The 24053-nt window shown below is 40.4% G+C and overlaps 1 protein-coding gene across 1 annotated transcript; it reads right to left on the bottom strand.

The window, feature by feature from the left end:
• Positions 1-1966: 1966 nt before the first annotated feature.
• Positions 1967-23417, bottom strand: PAX9 (paired box 9). The gene is made up of 4 exons (XM_067532256.1): positions 23414-23417; positions 22026-22652; positions 18830-18969; positions 1967-2221 (listed from the first exon to the last, which is right to left on the bottom strand). The coding sequence occupies exons 1-4, from the start codon at positions 23415-23417 to the stop codon at positions 1967-1969; spliced, it is 1026 nt and encodes a 341-aa protein (XP_067388357.1).
• Between the last annotated feature and the right edge of the window lie 636 nt (positions 23418-24053).

Here is a 24053-nt window from a genome sequence, read left to right on the forward strand (position 1 = left end):
TGATCTGCCTTACCGATTCTTCCTAATCTGTAGTCCTAATTCTGTTTATGAAATTACAAATAGTTACTGTGGAAATATGTTTTTCTGAAAGCTTTTCACAAAGTTTCAAGCTGCTTGTTAGGCCCCAATCCTGCAAAGACCAACACGCTGTAAACAATCGCACTGAAGTTAGTGAACTACTCATAGTATGTACCTCTGTGTACGATTGGGTCCTAAAAGTGTTTCGCTGATCATAAGGCATATGTAGCTATTTATTCATTATATAGTACCATGGAACTCTACCTATGGCCATTTAAGTTATAAATAAAAGCATGAAATTCCCAGCGTAGGTACTGGATTTTATCTTGCCATTGAAGCAATGTCTAATATAGCTAAGAAGAAATCAAGATGATGTAATGAATGCAGTCTTTTAAAGTCTATATCTAGTGATGTTCTTTTATGTTATTGCACAAGAATTTAAAAAGTACACAATATATTAATATTCTATTAAGGATATGAAATGTCACACCAATTTTCAAATCTTTCTCTTTCATGCATGTGTTCCACACATGTCTGGAAGCATGTGGAAGACTTTCTGGAGTAATATTCAGAACTTTATTATTGCCCAAGGAAAACAGGTAAGTTTTAAAAGACCAAAATATTAGCTTTTGGGGGTTTAATGTCAAGTAAAAAAATTTAAAGCAAAATTATTGGGACAGAGTGCTTGCCAGTAGATACAGAAATGCCAAAAGGGAGTTTAACATTAAATAATATTTGTATTTGTCGTACCGCCACCAGTATACCTGTGAGTGAAACATGTGTACAACAATGTAAACTTTAACGGGAGCTACTTTTACATTCATTAAAGCAGAAATTTTATGACAACTTTTTCTTTTTAAAAAGTTACAACATAATCTTGGGGCTGAAATTGCTGAACACAGGTAAGCCAACAAAGACAGTACAGTTTTGTTTCACAGTGGTTTTGTTAACTTGCGTTGATTAAGTGTGTCTTTACACATTTCACATTAAACTTAAACTTCTAAATCACTTTTCTCGACAGTTCTTATTTTTTTCAGATATTTTCCACACGCTTCTCTTTTGTACACAGCATATGGGTGATTGTGTCATGACTCTAGGAGACAGGTATGACCTGGGAGAGTTATTTGGTCATTTGCCTTTGAGTCCTCTGCTGAAGAAACAAATGCCTTAAGATGTTGAAGCCTCCACTGTATGCACAAAACATGACAAAAGAACTGTCTAAACCTCAGTCACCTGAGGCTCTTGCCACCACCAACCAAAGAAACAGAAACTAGCTAGAAAGTCACCTTTTAACATCAAAAAAGAAGCAGAAATGTACTGGGGAATGGAAATACAAATGCTGTCCAAAGCTTATATTTACAAATAGATAGAAAATACAAACTCATTACTGTCTTTGTAACAGGATGAAATACAGGAAGAATGTGAGAGCCACATATTGCCTTGATTCTATATTTGATAAACAAAAACAAAAAAGTAATATCTTAACAATAACAGTGGATCACTTAACCTTGTTGATAAAGGATTTGTTCTATAGAGACAGATCATCAGCAAATAACTTCTGTTTGGCCACTTTTGTTGATTAGAGGCAGAGCATATCTTTCTCTGTTGATTTTTCTTTATTGATTTTACACAAATCTCAACAACAATTGCACATTTAAAGAGTTCTTGTTGATTTAGAATAAATATGTGTGGTTTTACCAATGAATAGTCAGACTAGATTTCCATGAGCCCTTTGAGGGATGTAAGATCTTCTTTACTTAAAACAGTGCAAGGGCAACAACACATGGATCAGTTTTTTATGTTGTTTTTACTAGTTCAATCCAAAGATTGTGTGGGAGAAAAGTCAGGGGGAGGAATATGTAAATGTCACAAACACAAAAGATCAGTCTCTGAGCCAGGGAGGGGAAGAAAAAGGTTGAGTTACAGTTGTTCTAGTATGAATTTCTTATCAGAGAGCGGAAGCTGTGACAGAGTGACTACCTTCTCGGACTGTCTGCATGCCCTTGAATGCCAGCGACGCAGGAATATCACAATTGTGAGGGGACAGTGGAGTGCCTCCAGCATGCTGCCAACCATGGCCTGTCACATAACCAGAAGGGGCAGCACTGTATGTCATATAAGGTGACACCTGGGCTGGTGAAGGGTAAGGAGCCATAGTCGGTGCTGAGACAAAACTGCTGACAGCTGGAAGACCATTTGGTGCCTGAAAGGGAAAGGGGGAAAAAAAACATTTCTAAAGTACAAAGATACATTTTTTCTGCTTCAGAAAGAATGAACTCCTAATAATCATGAATTTGTACACATGTCTATATAACCATTGAGCAGAGCACTGGACTGAGAGAATATGGAGATCTGGGTTCTATACCTACCTGGTTCAACCACTGACTTGCTGTGTGAACTTAGACAATTCACTTCAGCTTTCTTTGGATGAAATCCTGGTCCCATTCAAGTCAATAGCAAAAATCCCATTGAATTCAATGGGGCCAGGATTTCACCCTTTGTATCTCAGTTTTCCCATCTGGAACACGGGGATAATTATACTTATCCACATTTATAAAGTATGTTTTAATGTATAGCTGAAAAGTGATATTTGTGTGCCAAGTATTATTATCCATGGTGTCTTTTTAAACCTACTTCTACATCTTTGGGATCTGCTCTTGCAAACAATATCTACTGACAACTCCCATTAACTTCAATGGGACTTTTGTGAGCAGAACAATTAAAGGGCAACTGCCACAGCCTTACCATTTTTCATAGGTGTTTATGTAGCCTGCTGGTAAGGATTTCTATGTAAAGAAAGAAGGGAGAGACGTTCAGTCTGTCCCAGGAGGAATTCAAGAGAAACACCATCCTTTTTAAATGAAAAATGGTCAGTGTTTTAATCCCCACACTGTAAATGCTTCCGCATCAGACTACATGCAAAGCTAGGTAATTTATCTTGCTCAGGTTTTGATTCATGTAGTGCTATTTTATGTGTCGGTGTTATTTTTTTCAGGAAGCAAGTTTTCTATTCAAACATAAGGGCACTGCATTTAAGTCCTGATTCAGCAAAGCACGTAATCATGTTTTGTTTTGCCATTCACTGCGATTAGATGTAAGCTTTGTAGAACTAGGACCAAACTGTGTAACACAGAGATGTAAAAAAGGGGGCAGACTTTTGTTTCGGATAAAACTTCACATAATGTTAACATTTTCTACTTTGCCTATTTTTCTCTTGTTTGGATTTCATCTGGCCAAATTTCAGATTTATATCCACATTTTAGATCTTTCTAAATTGTAAAGGTCTGATTATGATCTCACCTATATATTTTACACCAGTGTAATTCCATTAGGACTGATTTTCCTATCATTTGCACTAATCAAAATCAGAAGTGAATCCACTGAAGTCAAAACAAAGTTTTGCAGCAGTAAAACCAGCATAAGAGAAAGGAGAATTCAGCCTTATGTCTTTAACAGACATATTAATACAAATTATACAGCTGTAGGAATAACAAACTGTTTTTCAAATTTACAAATGTTTAACTGAAACTGAAATTGCCATTTTATTCCAAATCCAAATTTTGTTTTGAAATTCAGCTCCAGTTACATTTTCTCCTGCATGTCTCAGATTTATAGTTCACCTTGAATTCTAAATCTCAGTATTTTCAACAATAACAAATAATATGAATCCTTGAATGATTGCACTGTAAGTTATAACACTTATTAAATCATTTCACTGATTCTACAATAGGTACAGTTATTGGATGTTAAAGGTCTCACTAAAATGTTGTTATCTGAGGTCTCCTGTGCCTGCTCTGTTGTTATAAAATGTTCTTCTGCACCATGTGAAATTCTTGGGCTTTTCAAAGGTAACAGAAAGCACTTCACAATATCAGAATGAAACAGGCAAGGGAGCCCTGAGATACATTTTGTGAAGCTCTGAAACACAAAGATACATACTGTGCAATTGCGCCTGACACAAATCTAGGGGGAAGAGCAGCTCTGGGAATTGCCCCTCATGGAGTTTCCTCTGAATTCTTCTGATGAGAGTCTGGGGCTTGTCCACCACGTGGAAAAAACAGGGCATCCAACCCTCAATTCCCAGGGAACCACAAAACATGTCCAGTTGTGTGGACTCCATATGGATCTCCTGTGCCTCTGCACTGGCTAAGGAACCCCTTAAGCCCATCATCAGCTCCCAGTTAGTACAGCTGCAAGCGGAACTGCATGGCTGCTGCCAAAGGAGCAACCTCTGGAACTTTCCCCTTTAAAAGGAATTACCCGATGTGAGTGGCTCTGTGCAGAAATTACACAACCCAAATCTGTTCAAGGATTCCCCACAGAGTTTGGAGGGTGATGGGTGTCTCCCACCAATCCCCCCAATCACCACTTCACTCCCTTCCCCCTCGCTTCTGCACAAACCAAGGCAGATTTCCCACAGTGTGCAGATCTGGGGGAACAATTGGGCTCCTAGTTTTGTGAACAAGGAAGAAAATCGAATGTATCAGAATATCGTTCTATAGAATATTCTCAGAGAATGTCTCAAACACTGACTGCTTCTCTCTGTGCCTCTTAGACTATGATGAAAATTCTACAGCAGGAGGGAAAAAAAGAAGTGATTAGAATTTGTGTGTGTCCTCAAAGAGGTGCTCTGGTACTCTGTCATTTACATTTTTATGCACTGTTTGATTTACGATGACAGTGATTATTTCACACCAGTCACATACCATGAGAAGTAGTTATGTTTGGTAGCAATGTAACTTTTGGTGTTCAGGAACTACTGTCGATTGGGTCCAGTCCTATAGGTTTTGCCTAGGCAAAATTGTCATTGAAGTCAATGAGAATTTTGCCTGGACTGGCACTCCAGACTGAATACTGTGTATGGTGTGAGGCAAATCTGGCATTGTAAGTAAAACTGGAACTATCTATAATACACCAAATGTATAAAATTAAGTTTGTCAGGAATTGTTCAAGAATAGGTGACTGCACGGTTTTTTGATAAATTCTTAGGCCCAAAAATGCACACATTTATTTCATCTTCTACCTATCTTTGCATTGGCCTTTCCTAACGTGATGCCATGCCAGTGAATAAAACACAGAGCCATGGATTTTAATTACTGGAAGAGTTCCAGTCTTTTATTGAATTACACTCCATATTTTACATGGGTGGTTCATTAACAAAATCTTTCTACCGATTCATTCATTTTTATAAAAGATAAATAATAAAAATATACCCTGATTTTGTAATTGGCAAATTAACCCACATGCCACCACTCCTTTTCTTCAACCTCAGCTCTGAAGATTTGAATATTACTCACATACATTGCTTTGGAATTTAGAATGTACTTACATGGGTAACTTGTAATTGGTAGGGAACCTTTTACCTATTGGTCACCAGTTCAAATCTTTCCTAGGGGTTGATAATGACTGAAAACTGTTATCATCTGATGCTTCTTTGATTAAATGAATTGGTTTTATTCTAGTTCCTAATTAACCAGTGTTTATCTCACAAAACCATCATCACAGTAGGCACCAATTGGCACTCTAATCCGAAGTTTCAGCAAAGAGGCCAAAGACAAAACTATCATGGAAACAGGCATACCCTACAACTTAGGTTTGAGGCATACAGGTGAGGCATACATGGAAGCTTTCATAGATGCTGCCTGAATTTTGTACTGTGTGGGTTAACAGAGAGCTTGAATCTCCATCTGTCAATCTGGCACTTCTTACAAACATTACATTCACTTACAAAATAAATGGAACAGATCACATTCCATGACACTATATGCATTGGATGAATAATTCATCATGTGTATTTCAATAAGACGAAAAGAACACCAAAATCCAAACATACATAATTAAAAGAGGGCGAGCCCTGTGGTGTTTATGGGTTCACTAAACCTTCAGAACTTTGTTTAAGGGTTGAGTTTTGTGAAACTTAAAAATTTCAAGAATATTTTTTCTCTTAATTTAAACCATGGTTTTTCAAGGGAAATTTAATTTTAAAAACAAATAAATATATTTCAGTTGAATGCAATCTTGGGCTATACAAATGATAAACAATCATGTTGGAAGGTAATTACTACTCTTTTTCTAGGGGAAAACATTTGGTTTTCAATGTTGCATCTGCCCAGAATTCATGTTTTGCAAGAGCCAAATGGAACTAGAACTTGAGCAGTTCTGAGTTATGTTCAAAATGTAGAACTCATGATTTTGTAATGGTTAGTAAATGTAGCAAAACAAGTTCTCTAAACTCTGCTTGAAGATGCAGGGCCTCATTCTGCTCTAGCTTCCACTAACTTTACACAGGTGCAGCTCCACTAATTTACTTCTGATTTACCCCAGTGTAAATGAAAGGAAAGTCAGGTCTGTAATTTAAAAATAGTTGAACACATAGAACTTCAGCTGTTGCAATTCAGAATTCCTCCACTGAAGTCAATGGAGCTGCACTGATTTTTACTAGCTGAGATTTTGGCCCAATCATTGTATTTGCTTTTATATATATAATTTATAATATATAATAATTTAAGGTTACGTATCTGGAGCAGAGATTACATTGGGGCCACTTGACTCTCAATAATCTTTGGAACAAGTAGCTTACATTGGTCATTTAGCCGCTTAGGGAATGTCTACGTTACAACTAAAAACTCGGGGCTGCCCATTTCAGCTGACAGGGGCTCATGGGGCTCAGGCTAAGAGGCTATTGAACTGTGGGTTAGATGTTCAGGCTTGTACTAGAGCCCAGGTTCTAGGACCCCACAAGGTGGGAAGATCCCAGAGCTCAGGGTGCAGCCTGAGCCGAACGTCTACAACACAGTTAAACAGCCTCTTAGCCTGAGCCCCGTGAGCCTGAGTCAGCTGGCATGGGCCAGCCACGAGTGTCTAGTTGCAGTATAAACAGACCCTTAAGAACCAACCCTATTCCTATTGAAGTCAATGGCAAAACTCCCATTAACTTCCCATGAAACAGGCTCCGCCTCTAACTTGTATTTTCAGAGGAGACAAGGAACACACTCCTTGGACAATCCCTCCTATTTATCTCTCAGTCTCCACCATCTCCATTTGATGGTTTTCATTTTTTCCAGTCGTGGCCTGTAGAAACCACATGGACCAAGTTCTGCTCTGAGTTACCCCGTTGTAAATCCAGAGTTCCGTTAGTGAATGATTCCTCTCACTTTTACTTGATTTAATCCTTAATCCTTCTCCCCCTACCTCCCTTTTTTATCTGCTATATGTATGTTTTATCGGTGCCTGCTTTATTGCCTGATCCTGCAAGAACTTCCTCAATGAATTCTATGACAATAAGCTGTTTAGAGCAGGAACTGTGTCTATTCAAAATTTATACAAAATACCATGCAAAGTTATGGCACTACATTCGTGTCTGTCACTGTAAAGCATAATAATCTGGATGGACAATGTAAGTGGCTACTATTTAGACGGAGTTGCCTCCATTATTCTGACTCATCAACCCATTGTTCTGGTGCTTGCTATGGTATTCTATTAGGCTAAGATGTTATTGGAGCTTTCACTTTGAAGAGGTGTTTTAAACATTTATAAAAAAAAAACAAATCGTAACTTCCTTGAGAAACAACATTTTTCCTGGGCAAACAGTGCCTTCCTCAACTACCTAGTTTATCGACACTAATGACCTTGATCCAGCAGTCTTGCCTCAAACCAAATTTCCCCATTGGAACCAATGGGAGTTTTGCCTGCATCAGGTCAAAAGGAATGGACCTCTGGTAAACAGTGCTGCTATTTCTCAAATGTAATATCAGTGTGGATGTAATTCCTCTCTTTAGAGTAGCAAACTTTATCTATAACATGATCCTCCAGCGCAGAGCCATCACCCAAAAGCAAACTAAGCAAATTATCAAAGTTATCACACTAGTGTTATTGAGCGCAGCAGTTAGCCTTTAGAATGGAAGGTTGCCAGCAGCCTTAATTATAGGCATGCTACCGTAACTCCACAAATAGACATTTTCTCACTGCTCATTTTTCAAAATGAAAAGCTGGAGCAATTTCTGTAAAATAGAAATGTGCATCCAATGTGCTGAAAACACATTTGCAAAGTAGCTGCTGAAGGAGTACATTTTTCCACAGCAAAAGAAAACTACAGCAGACAGCACTGCTGCATATCTAATCGCTCGACAGAATAAATAAATCATCTTAAACGCCCCAAATATGTTTAACGTATTTAGTGACGTGCATATAACTACTCAGAGAGGTTACAAGAGTATGATTAGATGCAATCAAATGCAAACTGTAAATATAAAGGAAGCAAACATGCTAAAACACTCCCTTTAATTAGATGGTAAATATGATTTATAAATCAAGCCAACGTACGGGATCTCAAGGGATGAGTAAACAAATTTTCCAAGTAAAACATCAGCAGCAGGTATGTAACGGAAATCTCAGTTAGGAGAGTGGATTACCTAAAGATGCAATTAATACACGTACATTTCTTCTAACCTTTTAAAATAAATAGCATAAAATAATATTTTGGTGGTGATTGTAGTTAATAGAATTAAGGTTAAATTCTGAAGTCATTACTAAATCCTTTGGCATCAGTGGGAGAAATTACATAATCCTACAAATGCTCATTCACATGAATGTTCCACTTATTTTAATGAGGCTACTCATGTGATCAGAATTACTTGCATGAGTAAGAGTTTACAGAGCTGAGCACTAAGTAAGGACTGCAGTACTTGGCCTTTTTTACGATAAAGCTCTTCATAGAAGAATGTTTCTGAAAAATAATTTTGATCACAATAAGTTGTATCCCTATTATAGCAAAATATATGAGTGTAGTTATAGTTGATTCTGCAATCATATATTTGCTGAGTTTTCATTACTATGCTTGATCCAAAAATCTATGCATATTTTATAACGTACTCTATCCAGCATACAGGAAATAGTTACCTTTACTGGACATGCTCCTGTTTCCAACTGAAGTAAAAGGCAAATGCTCATTAATTTCACTGGGAGCACTATAAGATTAATTTTAAAAACTGGAGAAGGAAATTTTTTAAACAACTTCAATGTCCAAAAGAAAATGTCAACCTGAATAGAATGTGGAACATCTAGTAGTAGCTAGAACACTGTCTTCAAATATATTACTTCAATTTCAGCATAGTACATATATTAGACTGTAATACATTTGAAATTAGATTATTTAAAAATTCTAACACCATAAGTGTAGTAGCTTTATATTTTATTTATTGCTCAGGGAAAATGTAATTGCACTGATTTCTACATTATCTGGCTGTAAAAATTGAAGCTAGTTCTTCAGGAACTAGGAGTTACTTGGTTTACTCTTCATATATATAAATGACATGGAACAAGGTTAACAATTCTACAGTTGAAGTCAACAGGACTATTCAGATGAATAAAATTATGCACATACTTAAATATTTGTAGGATCAGAGTCCAAATTTTTAATTAAATAGCTGTCCACACACAGTGGATCTCTCTTAAGTGAAGTCATGTTTTTCAGAACAACTTTACTGTCAGCAAAGGTTCATGGTAACTAGAATTCAATATGCAGTGTTTTACAATGAAACAGCATGAGACAGTCACGCTACTTCATTATAAAATGAGGTCCACTCTCTTAATAATGCACTTTTAATATTGTAATTCAATGCACTTTTTTATTAACTTAAAGTTGTTTCCCTTTTTTATAGACAGCTCCAGCTGCACCAAGTAGCACAAAAAGTCGGATCAGATTAATTGAATGTTGTAACTATAGTTATAACATTCATCAGGACATATCTTAAATTATGTTTGGCTATCAAATTCCAAGTTTGAGTCTCTTTAGGGGAACAAAAAGTTGCTCTCAGAAACAGTAATAATACATTTGATTTACACACCAACAACAGCCACCTCCCACAGGTTCCGGGGTCACTGTACAAAATCATCAAAACAAAATACAACAGAAACAAAAGTGAAAAACACCTTCTTAAAAAGCCTGACACATTAAAAACAAATCCAAGGAGTCCAGGACAGCAACAGTATAGTAAAAGAGAGAAAGGATAAAAGGGTAACACATATGGGACCCAGTAATGGTCATTCTATAAACAAAACAAAACTTACTTTTTTGGAGGAGAGAGAAAGGGTATTGAATATTGTTCGACTTTTTTTTTTTTTTTTTTTTGGTAGAAGAGAAATGAATGTGGATTTCATAGTGAAATAGATTCAACGCCTTATAGTCCACCACAGCTAACACCAATCATAGAATCATAGAAATGTATGACTGAAAGGGACCTCACTAGGTCATCTAGTCCAGTCCCGTGAACTGAGGCAGGATCAAGTATTATTCAGATCATCCCTGAAGGGTGTTTGTCTAATCTGTTCCTAAAAACCTCCAGAGACAGAGATTCCACAATCTCCATAGTTAATTTATTCCAGTGCTTAAATTTTTCCTAATGTCTAACCTAAATCTCCCTTGTTGTAATCTAAGCCCATTACTTCTTGTTCTGTCCTCCATGGTTAAGGAGAACAATTTATCACCCTCCTCTTTATAACAACCTTTTACATACTGGAAGACTGTTATCATGTCCCCCCCCTCCATCTTCTCTTCTCCAGACTAAACAAACCTCATCATAGGTCATGATATCACTACATACACCTGATTCCTTTAATCATTTTTGTTGCTCTCCTCTGGACTTTCTTCAATATGTCCACATCTTTCCCAAAGTGTGGTGCCCAGAAAAGGACACAGTACTCCACTTGAGGCCTTATCAGTGCTGCGTAGAGAGGAAGAATTACTTCTCATGTCTTTCTTCCAACACTCCTGTTAATACATCCCAGAATGATGTTTGGTTTTTTGCAACAGTATTACATTGTTGACTCATATTTAGTTTGTGATCCAATATAACCCTCAGCTCCTTTTCTGCAGTACTCCTTCCTAGGCAGTCATTTCCCATTTTTTATTTGTGCAATTGATTATTCCTTCCTAAGTGGCGTGCTTTGCATTTGTCCCAATTGAATTTCATTCTATTTATTTCAGACCATTTCTCCAGTTTGTCAAGATCATTTTGAATTCTAATCCTCTGTCCTCAAATCATTTGCTAACCTAAGGCATGATGGTTGCATTCTTAAAAGGCAAGTGTTGTATGAGCATTGTATATTCACTACAGTGTGCATTTTCAGTTTAAAATCCGATTTATAGAACATAATACAATATAAGTGGAGGTTATTATCCTTTGAAACTATGGTGAATGCTCTACAAATACCTAAGATGGAGCTAGTAAACCTAAAGACCCCTTTGATACAAAGTTGTATAATATTTTCTAAAGAAATTCTATCTGCTTTAAGAGTAAAACTTAGCCTCAACTATGGAACTGCAACTGGTACGTCCATCAAATCTAAATAATGTTTAGTAAGGATCAAATGTTTTGCTTTTCTACATTTATAGATAGAAGTGCTTTGTTCTATAGAAAATATTCTACCTAATATAATATAATTGACAACATAGTCACACCAAACTGGGGTCAGCAGGAAGGAGAAAATAAGGGAGTAGTAGCTCCCTTGAGATAGCTTATAGGGTGATGGGAGAGCCACAGGGGCAATGGTGCTGCTATTCCCTTCTAATTTGCCATCTTAATGGAGACCTAAGCCACCATTCCCATTGTCCAGCAAGGCTCCAAGCTTCAGGGGCAATTATCAGCTGCTGACAAGTTGATGAGGGAAGCATCATAGCCTACTGAATGATCATTAATTCTGTGACTGGGAATACAGGCAGTTCCCATTGGCTGCCCAATTACCATGGCAGCCATAAAGCACAAGGTATAGGTTCCTGTCTCCATTGTCTTGCACTCTAAACACAGGAAGGCTTACAGGATGGGTTTATACCAAATGTCCATATTTCTGGGGATCTGATCCTGATAGGGATCCCTCAACACTCAAGCTCCTCATTCCTTCAGAATAGGTGCCATGATCTTGACTACTGTGACTGAGTTCCCAGACAGTGACGTCCAGGCAATAAGCAGATGGTGCTCGGAATGCAACTTGGGTGCCAACTATTCACTCACCTCTCTGACTTTCTTTATTAGTTTCATCCCGGTGGAATGCCCTGAAGCCATGTGGATTGTTGGGCAGGGCACTGTGTTTTGGGCGTGGAAGCGGGTGGCCAGTAAGAGGCAGGTCTCACAAATAGGATTCGAATGGGGTGCGATCCAGATCACCTGGGAAGGAATCAGGTGTATGTAGTGGGATCAGCTCATGCCCCTCATCCACAACATGCAATGACATGGATGCCTAGACCTCATCATCATCCACCTTGGTGACAATGTCCTGATGGTGGGAATCAGTGTGAAGCAACTAATCAGAGTACAGCAGGACTGGACATTCCCCAGGTCAGACTGTTCTGATCTAAACTCTTCCCTCCTCAGGTGCAGCAGGGAGCATAATCCCTTCAGCTAACTGGGAAATTCAGAACTTTACTTGGCACTTTGGCAGGGAAGCCTGTGGGAACATGTTCTAAGTGCCCAGGACACTTGATGGCTGGGAGACTGCATTTCTAGGATATTCGCAGGGACTTGTATATCATGGACCTGCGCTTATGAATCCAACTGTTTGGGATCTGATTAGGAATGGAGGATGCCAGCTAACTAATTTGCTAGGGGCATTTTGTGGCAAGTAACCCTTGTAAGAGGGTTAGATAATAGGCCAAAACATTTAGGGCTAAATATTCAACTCACTCTTACAAGAGTCACCATTTTTTGTGGGTGCATGTAATTATGGATGAAAATAATTAGAGGTGCTTTACCCACTGCACCCACAATTCATTGTCTACTATAACCAAAGAGCAGGATTTTAGATATCTACATGGCCTAAGCTGTTGGTGCAAATAATTGTGGGTCCAGAACTGCACTTGCATTTATTTGCCTTTGCTTGCCCTAAAATGGAGGCCTGGGTATGAAAATCTCTCCCTTGGGATATAAGAAATTAGAGTTCATGACCTCCCAATCCCAGTGCAATTGGGAAAAAGGGACAGTAACTCCTGAAAATTCCAAAAGTGAAAGTTCAATAGCTGTCAAAAGTTTGGTTGTGGAAGTGAACACTCAATAGTTGATAAAAGGTTTGACTGTGGATGAGTGTAGGGCTTCTTACATATTAGTATGTGTAAACTTTAGCCATTATAGTGTCTCTGATGTGCAAGAGTGGGACCTCATTCAGGGCCTGATCCAAAGCCCATTTAAGTTAGTGGGAGTCTTTTCAGTAACTCCAGTGGGTTTTGAGTCAGGTCTTAGAACAGCTTCTTATCCCCAATAATTAACTTGCAGGATACCTGCCCTTAGGCCCTACTTGTTAATGTAGGCCTGTCAAGAAAGTAGCAGCCATTCTAGTCAAAGGTGCATATCTTCTTCCTGCAATAGCCATGACAATAAATCCTGAGACAAGTATTGTGATAATATTTGCCTACTAACATTCCACAAATTATATGTACATAACCCAAATCCTTGCATTAATTTTATTATAGACGTGCAAATACAAACTTCAGTACTATTCAATTTGTACTTCCATAAAATTAGCCTATTCAGTCACAAGACCTAGACCTCTGAACATTGCAGTTTACAAACTGTTCATATTTATAAAACATATTCATTTCAAATGCAATGTACAAATGGAATTCTATTTATTTTAGCTCCACAAGGATTTCAATTAGTTTCCCTAAATGCAACTGTTTATAGAAGCGGCTTAACTCTGAAATAATTTTTCCTTAAAGTATAAGGTGCTTTTCACGTCAATATTCACAGAAAGTAATTAACCTCACAAGCACCCCCAACATTTGATAAAGTATGTTTGCAGGCATATATGTGGTTGTGTTGCTGAGTTCGAAGATGTGAAGCATTTGTGAACCAAAACTGTCACGTTCCCAGGAAAATCTATTTTCCTCTCCAGTTTCCTCTTACTCAGTGCTGCTCTGTCTGTAAAGCTGCTTTGGCTCCAAAAGTGTGTAAAATGATGCACTCGGAAAATATAATGCAATTGCTTGCATACAAACTAAGACTGGAGGCATCAGTTAATTAAAAATGAATGGGAGCTTTGCAAGGCATCTCTGTGATTTCCTATTGACTTTTGGTGCAAAATCATAGTGTACCAGTCAGATCTTTCAACCTGTTGAAGTCCAAATACAGGACAAAGTTTTGGGCTCCAAAGACACCAGAAAATTATTAATGTGGGGAGCTTCAAATGTTATACAGTTGAAAGGTAGATTTTGTGTCAAGTGCATTTGATGGCATATTGCTAAGGACAAAAAAAATCTGGAGAGTTTTGGCCTGATTCTTTAGGCCTTACTCGGACAAAATTCCATTGATGTGCAGCGAGTAAGGAGAGAAAGGCAATATGTAAAAAAGTCTCAGCACCACCTACATGTTGCAAAGGGGGCACTGCCTCTGCTCCGAAAAGACTGACACAGGAGTCAATGAGAGTATTGCCTGAATAAAGGCTGCAAGATCTGGCCCATTAAAATGACTGCGTTCCTTATACAAGGATGGACCAAATAAAATATAGTTGAAATGTGCAGTAAACCTTATTGAGGGCTCAATTTCTGCCACTTTCTCATGTGGAGTGAGTTTCCATTGGGCTACTTGTGGAGTGAAGTATCACTCCACATGAGTAAAGGTAGCCGAAGCAGACTCCATCTATTTGCAGCATTCCTCCCAATGCAAGCGGTGGAAAGCAGAACCACAAACTGTGTCTTGTGCATCGTTGGTGCTTAACAAATTAGAAATAATAATAATCGGTTATAACTATATTCTCATCTCCCACTAAACCCTTTGTTAAAATGCAGTGTGGCACATTCGCCCCTTCCTTGTTCTGCAATTAGAATTCTCCTTAAAGGCACAGAGCCTGATTCCCCACTGTTCTACTCTAGTTTTAGGCCAGCAAAGCTCTATTGACTTCAGTTATGTTGGCGTAAAACTTGAGTAGCACAGGGTTGAATCTGGCCTATTATTTTAGATCTGTCACTTCTGTTCCATGGGTGAAATTCCAGATTCATCCCTCTGTGGATAGAGCTTCAGTAAACAGGTTTTGTGCGGGGATTCCTTTGGAATGGCATTCACCCAGTAACCCACAGGCAGAGCTTGTATTTCAATGTAGTCTCTCTGCAGCATGAATACTGGCTAAAACTTCTCCTTACTCCACCTGTTCTAGATACCTATTTCCTGGATCCACAAAAGTGGAGATCCAATGGTCTCTCCTCCTGCCCTGCCAGCCTCTTGGGGCAGTAACCCCTTTGCAACACATAGCAATTGTGGAGACACCTTACAATCTTACTGACAGATTAAACAGCCACAGAATGTTTACCACAGACTCACCATGCTTGCGTGAATTTCAACCCAAATGAAGAAACTGATAAGAAAATTGCCTGTCCATTGAGAATTCAATATGAAATCCTTTTTGTACCTTGTTAGAACAGTTCTGTTCAAACCACAAAGCTTGTCAAAATGGCAAAAACCACATTTTCACATTCTTCTTTGACATTGATTTCCTTTTGAGGATATTCTGGGTCAGACAAGTAGTCAGCTTATTAGTTAGTAAGGCAGTTATATACATTTTAATTATTAATATGGTAAACAAGCAAGACCACTATACTGTAAGTAGCCCAGAATATAAATTAAAGCTTTCTAGATTTAATCTACACAAGCTATTCTGGAAAAAAAGATCTTTTTAGAAGTACTCAGCAGTACTTTTTATTTTTGGTTAGATTTTTTTTGGGGGGAGGGGTTGATTTTGTTTGTTTGATTTTTTGATCATATATTGCTCTAAAAATGATATTTTCAACAACTCCTAATTATTTTTTGGCCTTTCCTACCCTTTATACTCTGTGGCCAATATACTTGTGTTAAGTGAACACAATTTTATTAATAGTGTAGAATTTGCCCTGTTTTTTTAATGTTCTACATTTAAAAGTAATTTTGTAGACAATTTTCTACGTTGTATGTAACTTTTAAATAATATTGGTGTTGCCACAAGAACATTTATATACATACACAAAAGCATGAATATTGAAAGGATGAGATGTAAAATACAATTTCCTACACTGGTGTGGAAAACAATTGTAAGGCTCAGTTTATGTTACTTTGTTCTTTAGCTCATCTGTTAAGGTGACTGAAAACCTCTCAGAGGCAGTAGTTTACAAGGCAAGGGTCTGATCCTGCAAATGCTTTCATGGATTTATTCACCTGATAAAGTTACCCATGTGCATAAGTGTTTGAAGGATCGGGAGGCCTAAGATATTACATACAGGGCTCAGTGGTTCTTAAAAGGATAATTACAAGATATTTTTCATAACTTGGTTGCATATGCACTATTTATTTAAAAAAACTAGAACCTTGGAAGTTAAATCAATTCATTAAAGATTTTTTTCATTAATTGCAACTCTTAGTTGGGCTGCTAGCATTATTTGTAATAAGAAATAAAAAGACAGTTTTCAAAAAACATTGTATAGTGTTTGCCAACATAATAAAAAGGGCCTTCATGTTTGGGGCCTACCATGTTTTCTATTAAACCTGTGCAGCTACATGGTCAGAAGTGATCATTCATTTTGTGAGCATCGGATTTCAAGTGCCCAACTCTAGACACCTTGTGCCTTATTTTCAACAGGATGGACTCTCAGCTCTGAAAATCAGGCAAAAAGTGACTCAGGTGGGGCATCCAAAATTTAAGCCCTACAAATTTGCTGAACACTTCAGAAAATGCTGCCCTCAAACAATAACAAAATCTGAATATAGGACATGAATTGCCCAAAACTAAGTATAACCACCTCTTAATGAATTTCAGGCTCTGCACAGAGAGCAGAATTAACAAAATTTTGGGAAATGTGCTATGGTTTTGAAATGTACTTTTATTATATGTAAAAAAAATTGTCAAAAATGTGCTGACACCAGACAGTCATATTTAAGTCTGTTACAGTTTATCTCTGGGGGCATGATTTGATCTCTTAACAGCAAATATAAAAGTTAGACAACTGTTTCTAATATTGTTCAGTAAGAAAAATTGTAGAAATTAAATAAAATATTAGGAGTAAAATGCTTAACAATATACAGAAGCAATTTATATGCACTGTTTCCAAGCCATTCAATCACCTGCTGAATATGTTGTGGATTTTCAATGTGTTTAAATGAATCTTGGGAAAGATTCTTTTTTAAAGTAGTATGAATTTTTACCAAGCTAACCTTAAAATAGCTAGGGTCAGAAATCTAGCTCTATTCTCTAGGGAAATTGACTTATTGAACATTCAAATGTGATGTGTTTTTATAGATGGGCTTTAGGAAATCGGCCTGTGTCACTGATCATAATCTAAAGGGTAGGCGCTGCTATCTGTGCAGTGACAGTATGGAAGTTCAGGTAACTGACTTACTGTTGAGAAAGCATCTCTCCCAAAACAGCTCACACCTCTCAACACCTGGTTAAGTCTATGATCGATATACAAATACCCACAAGCTGATCTGGCTATTCCCAGCTTTCCTGGGTGGGTTTACCACGTTCCCAGCAAGGTTTGGAAAGCCTGTTTCTTTTTCATTCCCTAAGCCGATTCCTTACAGGGCCAAGTTACTGGAGGGCCCTGAGTGCGAACTAGCTCTCGTGCTGTGGAGCCTACCGTGGAGAGGCGAGCTACTCGGGCAAGGCAAAGGGAGCGTGCCACTCGGCAGCGGATACAAAAAGGTGGCGGGTCTAGCCGGGTCTCGGGTGTTTGCCGTTAATCCGGAGCGGGGCTGGAGAATCCCCATGCCCTGCTTGGAGTGCGCTCGGCCCGTCTGCAGACTCCCTGGTCTCAGGGTAGCAAAGGGGCGGGATGTACAGAAGAGATCGGGGACCTTTGTGCCAAGGGCAGGAGTAGGGGTGTTAAAATGTGCGTGTTTCCTTCAGGTAAAGGGCCTGTGGCGCTCCAGGACTGGGGGGGCAGGCGGAGAGGCCGCCAGTACCATCCCAGAGACGTGTCAGATAGGCAGCGCCCGGGAGTTTAGAAGGAATCCCCGGGATTTCCGCGCTTTCGTGCCCGATCCCGTTCCCAGTGGCTATTTCGATGAAGCCAGGCTCGCGCCCTAGGAAAGCTGAGTAATTCGGATCGGCACCGAGGAGTGGAATAATTACGTTCGATTAGCAGCGTGAATTGGGCCCTTCTCCAGGGCTCCCTCTGAGGAAGGCAACGAATCCGCATCATCCCCCCCCCCCCCCCCTTCATTGGAGCGGGCCCTGGGTTTGAGGTTAAATCTGAAGAGTGCAGATGCCTGGGCAAAGGCACCTTGTTAATTAGTTTTATTGATTATTGTTACAGTGATCAGCTCTTCCCCTCAGAGCCCAGCCTGCGCCACATACACAGCTCCCCCCCGGGGGATCTTAATCACGGCACCGGTTAAAGAGGCGGCTTGCGAAGCGGAGTGTGACTCCAATCCTCTCTCCACCAGGATCTGTCATTCGAATTAAGGCTGGTTTGTCTAATGGGGGAGCAGAGGAGGGGGAGAGTCCTTGTTCCTCTCCAAGATCGCTATCATTGTCCTTCACGGGATTTTTACGCGCAGTTAAACAAACCGAGCCCTCGGATGACAGGGTGCAAAGGCGGGATCTTATCAAAACCCAGGGCAGCAGCAGCCCAGACCGTCCTGGGAATCGGCCCAGCGGGGAACAGAGCTGTAAAAAGGAGAGAGCCGCCCAGGGCGACTGGAGCCAGCCCGAGCCCAGGAGCCTGGGGAGAGTTTAGGCCCGTCTGCAGCCAGCCATTAGAAATCCAGCCGGGCAGCCTTCTCGCAGACAGGACGGAGGAACGCTCCCCCCCCCAGTGCAGCCCTCCCGCCTGAGGTGAGCAAGCGCTGGCTCTCTTTACCTGGCTGTACTTGGCCTCCTGCTCCAGGGAGCCCTTCTCCAGGCCGTTCACAGCGTGCTGGGCTGACGGCGGGAAGCTGTTTCTGCTCAAGCTGCTCCATTCTTCTGCTTTGGCGCTGTGATAGGGCGAGCTGTCACTCACTGTTGGGAGACACGCCGGACGGCTGGTTAGAGAGTCCGAAAGGAAGAGCGAAGGCGGTGTGCTTCTGGCAGGCATTGCTATGTAGTGACTACAGGCTGTGCCTTCCCCCTCGCACACACACCCCCAACACACACACACACACATACACACACACACCCAACACACACACTAAAAGAACGCAGAAATCTCTGTACAACTTCATCTGTGTGACCCAGACCCCTAGTAAAACGGACGCCGTAACTCCGGCTCCGAGCAGGATCCTCTGCGCTGAGTGACAAATCGTCCTCGTTTCTATCCGCGCAATCAAGACAAATAACCGATCGCGCCTGATTGACACCACCCGGACACCTATTAATAATGTGTACACCAGCTTGAGCCCCGTCTTCTCCCAGAGTGAAAAAACTGCGGAGACAACTGAGAGGCATTGATGCATGTCTCCAGCTTGTTGAAGTTCAACCTCAAAGACAGTTTAACAGCCTTGCGACTTCTGTACTAAACAGACGGAAGTCATCTTCCCCAAATGGCCAGAAATCGACTTACACCTTTTGGTCCTTCTAGTGCTTGGCTGGAAAACTGTATACGTTCTTATAACATTTCCTTTTACAAATACTTGATGTGTAAATTATCTATCATCTACCCACACGTGATGTGTGTACATTGCAGATCTTTTTACACACGTATAATCGGCGTCCGTGTAAATTATACATATTTGTGTACGCTCCCACCCTTCTCTCTACAGTGAATACGTTGGATTTCTCTTTGGTTGAAGACTGACAAACACGAGAGACGAACAAAAGGAAGAGAACAGGAGAAAAGATCAATCATTCAGGCTTGTGATTTAGAAGGGCGAAAACCTTCAACGTTTCCTTTCCGTATTTAATCGAAATGCCAAGACAATTATATGGTATAAACCGATGAGCACAAGCCCCGGGGTTGTTTCGATTCATTCATCATCACCTTTCCCTGACACCAGGTAATTTAGAGGAGAAAATTGCATAATAATAACTGTGTGGTTGACATAATTATTTCCAAGGTAGATTTAACGGAATAATGCACCCTTTTTTTTCCCCCAAAGGGAAAAGATAGCCATATTGTGAACAACTCTGACATTGCAGCAGAGTTATGAAGTTTTCCCTTCTCCTCCCCCCCCCCACCCCCCGAAAAAAAAACTTTACCAAATCATTGATTTTAAATGCGAATGGCTCTGGTAGGGAGTTGCAGAATTGTAACATTTACAGGCAAAGAAAATTGCTCCGCATCCCTCTTTAGACTGAACCGGGCTACTGAGAGGAAAATGGTTTCTCGTAAACTACCTCGGCCCTGTAAAGTGTGCTTCCTGAGATCCAGAGCCTGCGCCCACTAAAATCAAGAGGAAACCCTCCCTCCTGTTGACTTTAGTGGGAGCAGGATCGATCTCTTGTGCTGAACTGTTTCTGTTCAGAAACTACCTCTTCTAATCTCCTTGCAAGTGAAAACGCAGCCCATGGGCACAAGCCTGAAGTTGTCTTAAGAAACTGAGCTCTCTCTGTGAGCCCCTTTTTCTGCTGATCTCACACTTTCCCATGAATAGGGGCTTCCTTTAAATGTCAGCAAGGTCAATTTGTCCTACAAATCAAGGGCAAACAACCCTCATATGCGGCTTCTTATGTTCAGCCGTCCAAACTTTGGCTTGGGTAAAATGAGAATTTATACTGTAGTAAGAGTCTTGTAAATCTCAAAATCTGAGATCGAGGAGGAAAGAAATCTGAACACTCAATGGTACCTTAAGAGGCCCTGTTGCCAATGTGGTGTTAATATAGGAGGAAATCATTAAAATCCTCTCCATTTCTAATTACATTTTCCCTGTAATGTTCATTTGAAAAATTCCATCCAGCGCAGAATGAAATACTGGTATCCTGTATATTTTCTAAATTCAGCTCCACACGCACATATGTTTGGTTTGGTTTTTGTTCCATGTGGGTTATATTTTGAATCAGTGTCCAACATGTGTGTAGGGCGGATAGGGGGGGACTGTACTTCCTTTGCTTGTAAAAACCTTCCTCTTATATCAATACCTTTAGAGTATTTGTTATATTGATATATTGTGTAGTCAACTTGTATAGTTGAAAACATGCAATGAAAATAGAAATTCAAACTCCAGGACATAGTGATAACTATAGCCCAGAGTTATTTTTAAAATATGCTCTTTGAATCACATTTAATGTTTGTTACTTGACAAGAAATAAACTTGAAAATGCTCTTTTTTGCCGCGAATAAAAGACTTGTTCAGTGAAAAGCTGATGTTTCTAACCAAAATAAAAGAAGGAGCACAGAAGAAAAACAGTCACTTGAAAAGGGATAAACAAGTTAAGTATCAGTGGTTTCGTTTTTCTGGACCACCACTTTGGAGGAAAACAAAGTAAAACATAAGAATGAAAGCAATTAGGTGACATTTGAACTTCCTGTCTGAGCAAATTTGGCCTGATTGCGAAAACTAGAAAAACTGAATTTCTCCATAATTTCAAGATGCTTTTACTTATGAATGCCTGATTTGGTAATAAATATATATAATACACAGAAGGTATTCAAGATCATTATATCACTAATGACTGATATGGAAGACACAGACAAGTAGATGAGTGTATATATATGTGATACAGAGAAAGAGAGTTAATGTGAAGTGCCATTAGTTAGTTAGTTAGTTAGTTAGTTAGTTAGTTAGTAACCTACGCTGTCTATTCTTCAGCTAAATTATCATTGGCTAAAGTCAACATTTACCGCTGAATTATGTATTATTATACCTCCAAAAAGCATAAACCCGTAGAAAACATTATTAAATACGTTCCTGGGCTTTAGTGCGTGCTGGAGAAAATAGCTCTATAGTTTATGGAGCTAAACAAATGAAACTATCACTAAACTTTGAAAGAATTAGAGACTTCCTGCTTTGAAACACAAGAGTCGAATTAAATCTAAGAGAAATGCTCGGAATGTAGGCATCAAGGGCTCGATCTCTCTTTTGCTATCTATATAGTATGCCTATGTGAGTAAGAAGCGTCTTCTTCGGTCCTTTTCTTACCTTGCTCTGTTATGGACCGGATCCCTAGGATATCCGTGACCGAATGGGAAGAAGGCCAGGTCCTAGGCATAGCCATGGTGCTGGGGATTGCTGGTACTCCTGGCGGAGTTGGCACTTTGGCTCCGGCAGCGGTTATGGGGCTTGGGTAGGAATATATGTGGTTGTAAGGCAGCGCAGGCTGTGGAGGGGCTTGATGCTGTTTGTAAGATTCGTAGTGACTCTGCTGAGAGAGATTTCCAATTTTGTTCCGGAGGATCCGGCTGATGGAGCTGACCGAAGGCACATTGTATTTGTCACACACGCCATCTGCCAGCAGTCGGTCTCGGATCTCCCAGGCAAAGATGCCCGGGTCCCTTTGTTTGTAGGTCCGGATATGTTTCACCACCGTGGGGGTGGTGACCCGAGGTTTGCTGCCTCCGATCGCCCCGGGGAGGATGGAGCCGGTCTCATTGTAGCGAGCCAGGATTTTGCTGACACAACCATGGGAAACCCTCAGTTGCCGGCTGATGTCACAGGGTCTGATGCCCAGCTGGGCCAATTCCACAATCCGGAGCCTGATGGCATTGGGCAAGGGTCTCCCATTCACAAACACCCCTCCGAGCTGGTTCACTTCCCCAAAGGCAGGTTCTGCAAGCAAACACACACAGAGAGACACGTTTGACACGGTAAGCGGTTCAGAGGGGGGCCGTTTGAACCCACCCACCCACCCGGCTATTAATCATCAAAAGGCAGATGTCGCCGCCGAGATGGAACGCATCACAGTCACTTCATTGACAGTGGTTTTAAGACACTGGGGACTGCAGTTTTCAAAATCCGTGGCAGCGTTTTTCAAATCGTGCCCTTACAAATAGTCCAGAATGCACATTCCAGGGCTGGAAAATGAGAGCACACGAGCAGACGAGGCTACTTGTCTCCGCAAAAAGAGAGGGGAAAAGCGAGCGAAATGGGTTGACTGAATTCTGCAAACATGTTAGAGAGGTGAGGGAAACTCGGTCTGACTGAGAGTCCTAATTAAAGAAAAAGAGACCGATTCTAGCGCTGTTTGTTCCCGTTAAGGCTTCTTTGTTAGCAGCACCATTAGACCCACACTGTGAAGCAACCGTGTTAACTTTTTAACTGCGCCTATCGGTGTCAGCAAGAACATACAATATGCCACAGGCTCAATTGGTCTATTAGGCTGCAATCCTCTACTACTCTCGTGATAACATTAATAATAAAGCAGCCAGTCATTAGCTTGCTCCATTCTCTGCGGCTGCCCCTTAACGTGTTCCTACAACTTGTAGGGACGCGAATAAAGCCAAGAAGCAAAGTGTGGCTGCACATGATCTCACACGGGTCCTCTCGCTTTTGACAGCCCGTGAACCCTCCTGCCGCTTCCAGCCACTTACCCATTGCTCTAAGCAGGACACCAATGAGACTACAACAGGGAACTTAACAACAGCTTCAGTCTCCCGGCCTCCTGCAATCCCGGCTGGCAAAGTCCACGGGTCCCTCTGATTTCCACTACAGGAGATGGCAAGAATGTAAGGAAAAAGGCTAAAAGGAAGTCTGTTTCCCGATGAAAGAGACTGGAGTTCTGCATTTCAATCTCACAGCAACGTGGGCTGGGCTGGGCTGGGCCGGGCGGCTCAGTCTATCAGTCACCAGAGGCACACCCCCCGAGGGGCGGACCCAAGGCAAAACGACCTGCCAATTGGTGCTCGATGATGACAGACAGCATAATCCTGGAAGGCTCTTCCGCTTTCCTTTGCAGGCATGCTCAGCACCTGGGTTTCTAATCCAATGGAGGTGACTATTATATACCTACGTAGTGGTAGATCGCACAGAGAGTGAAATTAATAGAATATACTGAATACAATGATAGCACTATAGGAAGAGGCATTATTTTGTAGGGGGGAAAAACAGTTGGTCATGTCTCTTACATGTGTGTGAGATTTGTTAGTTCAAGTTTACATCCAGGGGTTGGTAATACCTTTAATATGCTATTGTCAATTGTGGCAATATTTTGGTCATATCTCTTTAGAGAAA

This window comes from Emydura macquarii, unplaced genomic scaffold (assembly GCF_026122565.2).
Source record: "Emydura macquarii macquarii isolate MOO-44397 ecotype Brisbane River unplaced genomic scaffold, CSIRO-AGI_Emac_v2 contig_374, whole genome shotgun sequence".
Classification (NCBI taxonomy): Eukaryota; Metazoa; Chordata; order Testudines; family Chelidae; genus Emydura; species Emydura macquarii.

Coding starts and splice junctions, on each gene's coding strand:
- PAX9 (XM_067532256.1), bottom strand. Junction 18,970..22,025: donor CCGGTCCATAACAGAGCAAG/GTAAGAAAAGGA, acceptor GTCTCCCAACAG/TGAGTGACAGCTCGCCCTAT. Junction 2,222..18,829: donor AGGAGGCCAAGTACAGCCAG/GTAAAGAGAGCC, acceptor TTTCCCTTTCAG/GCACCAAATGGTCTTCCAGC.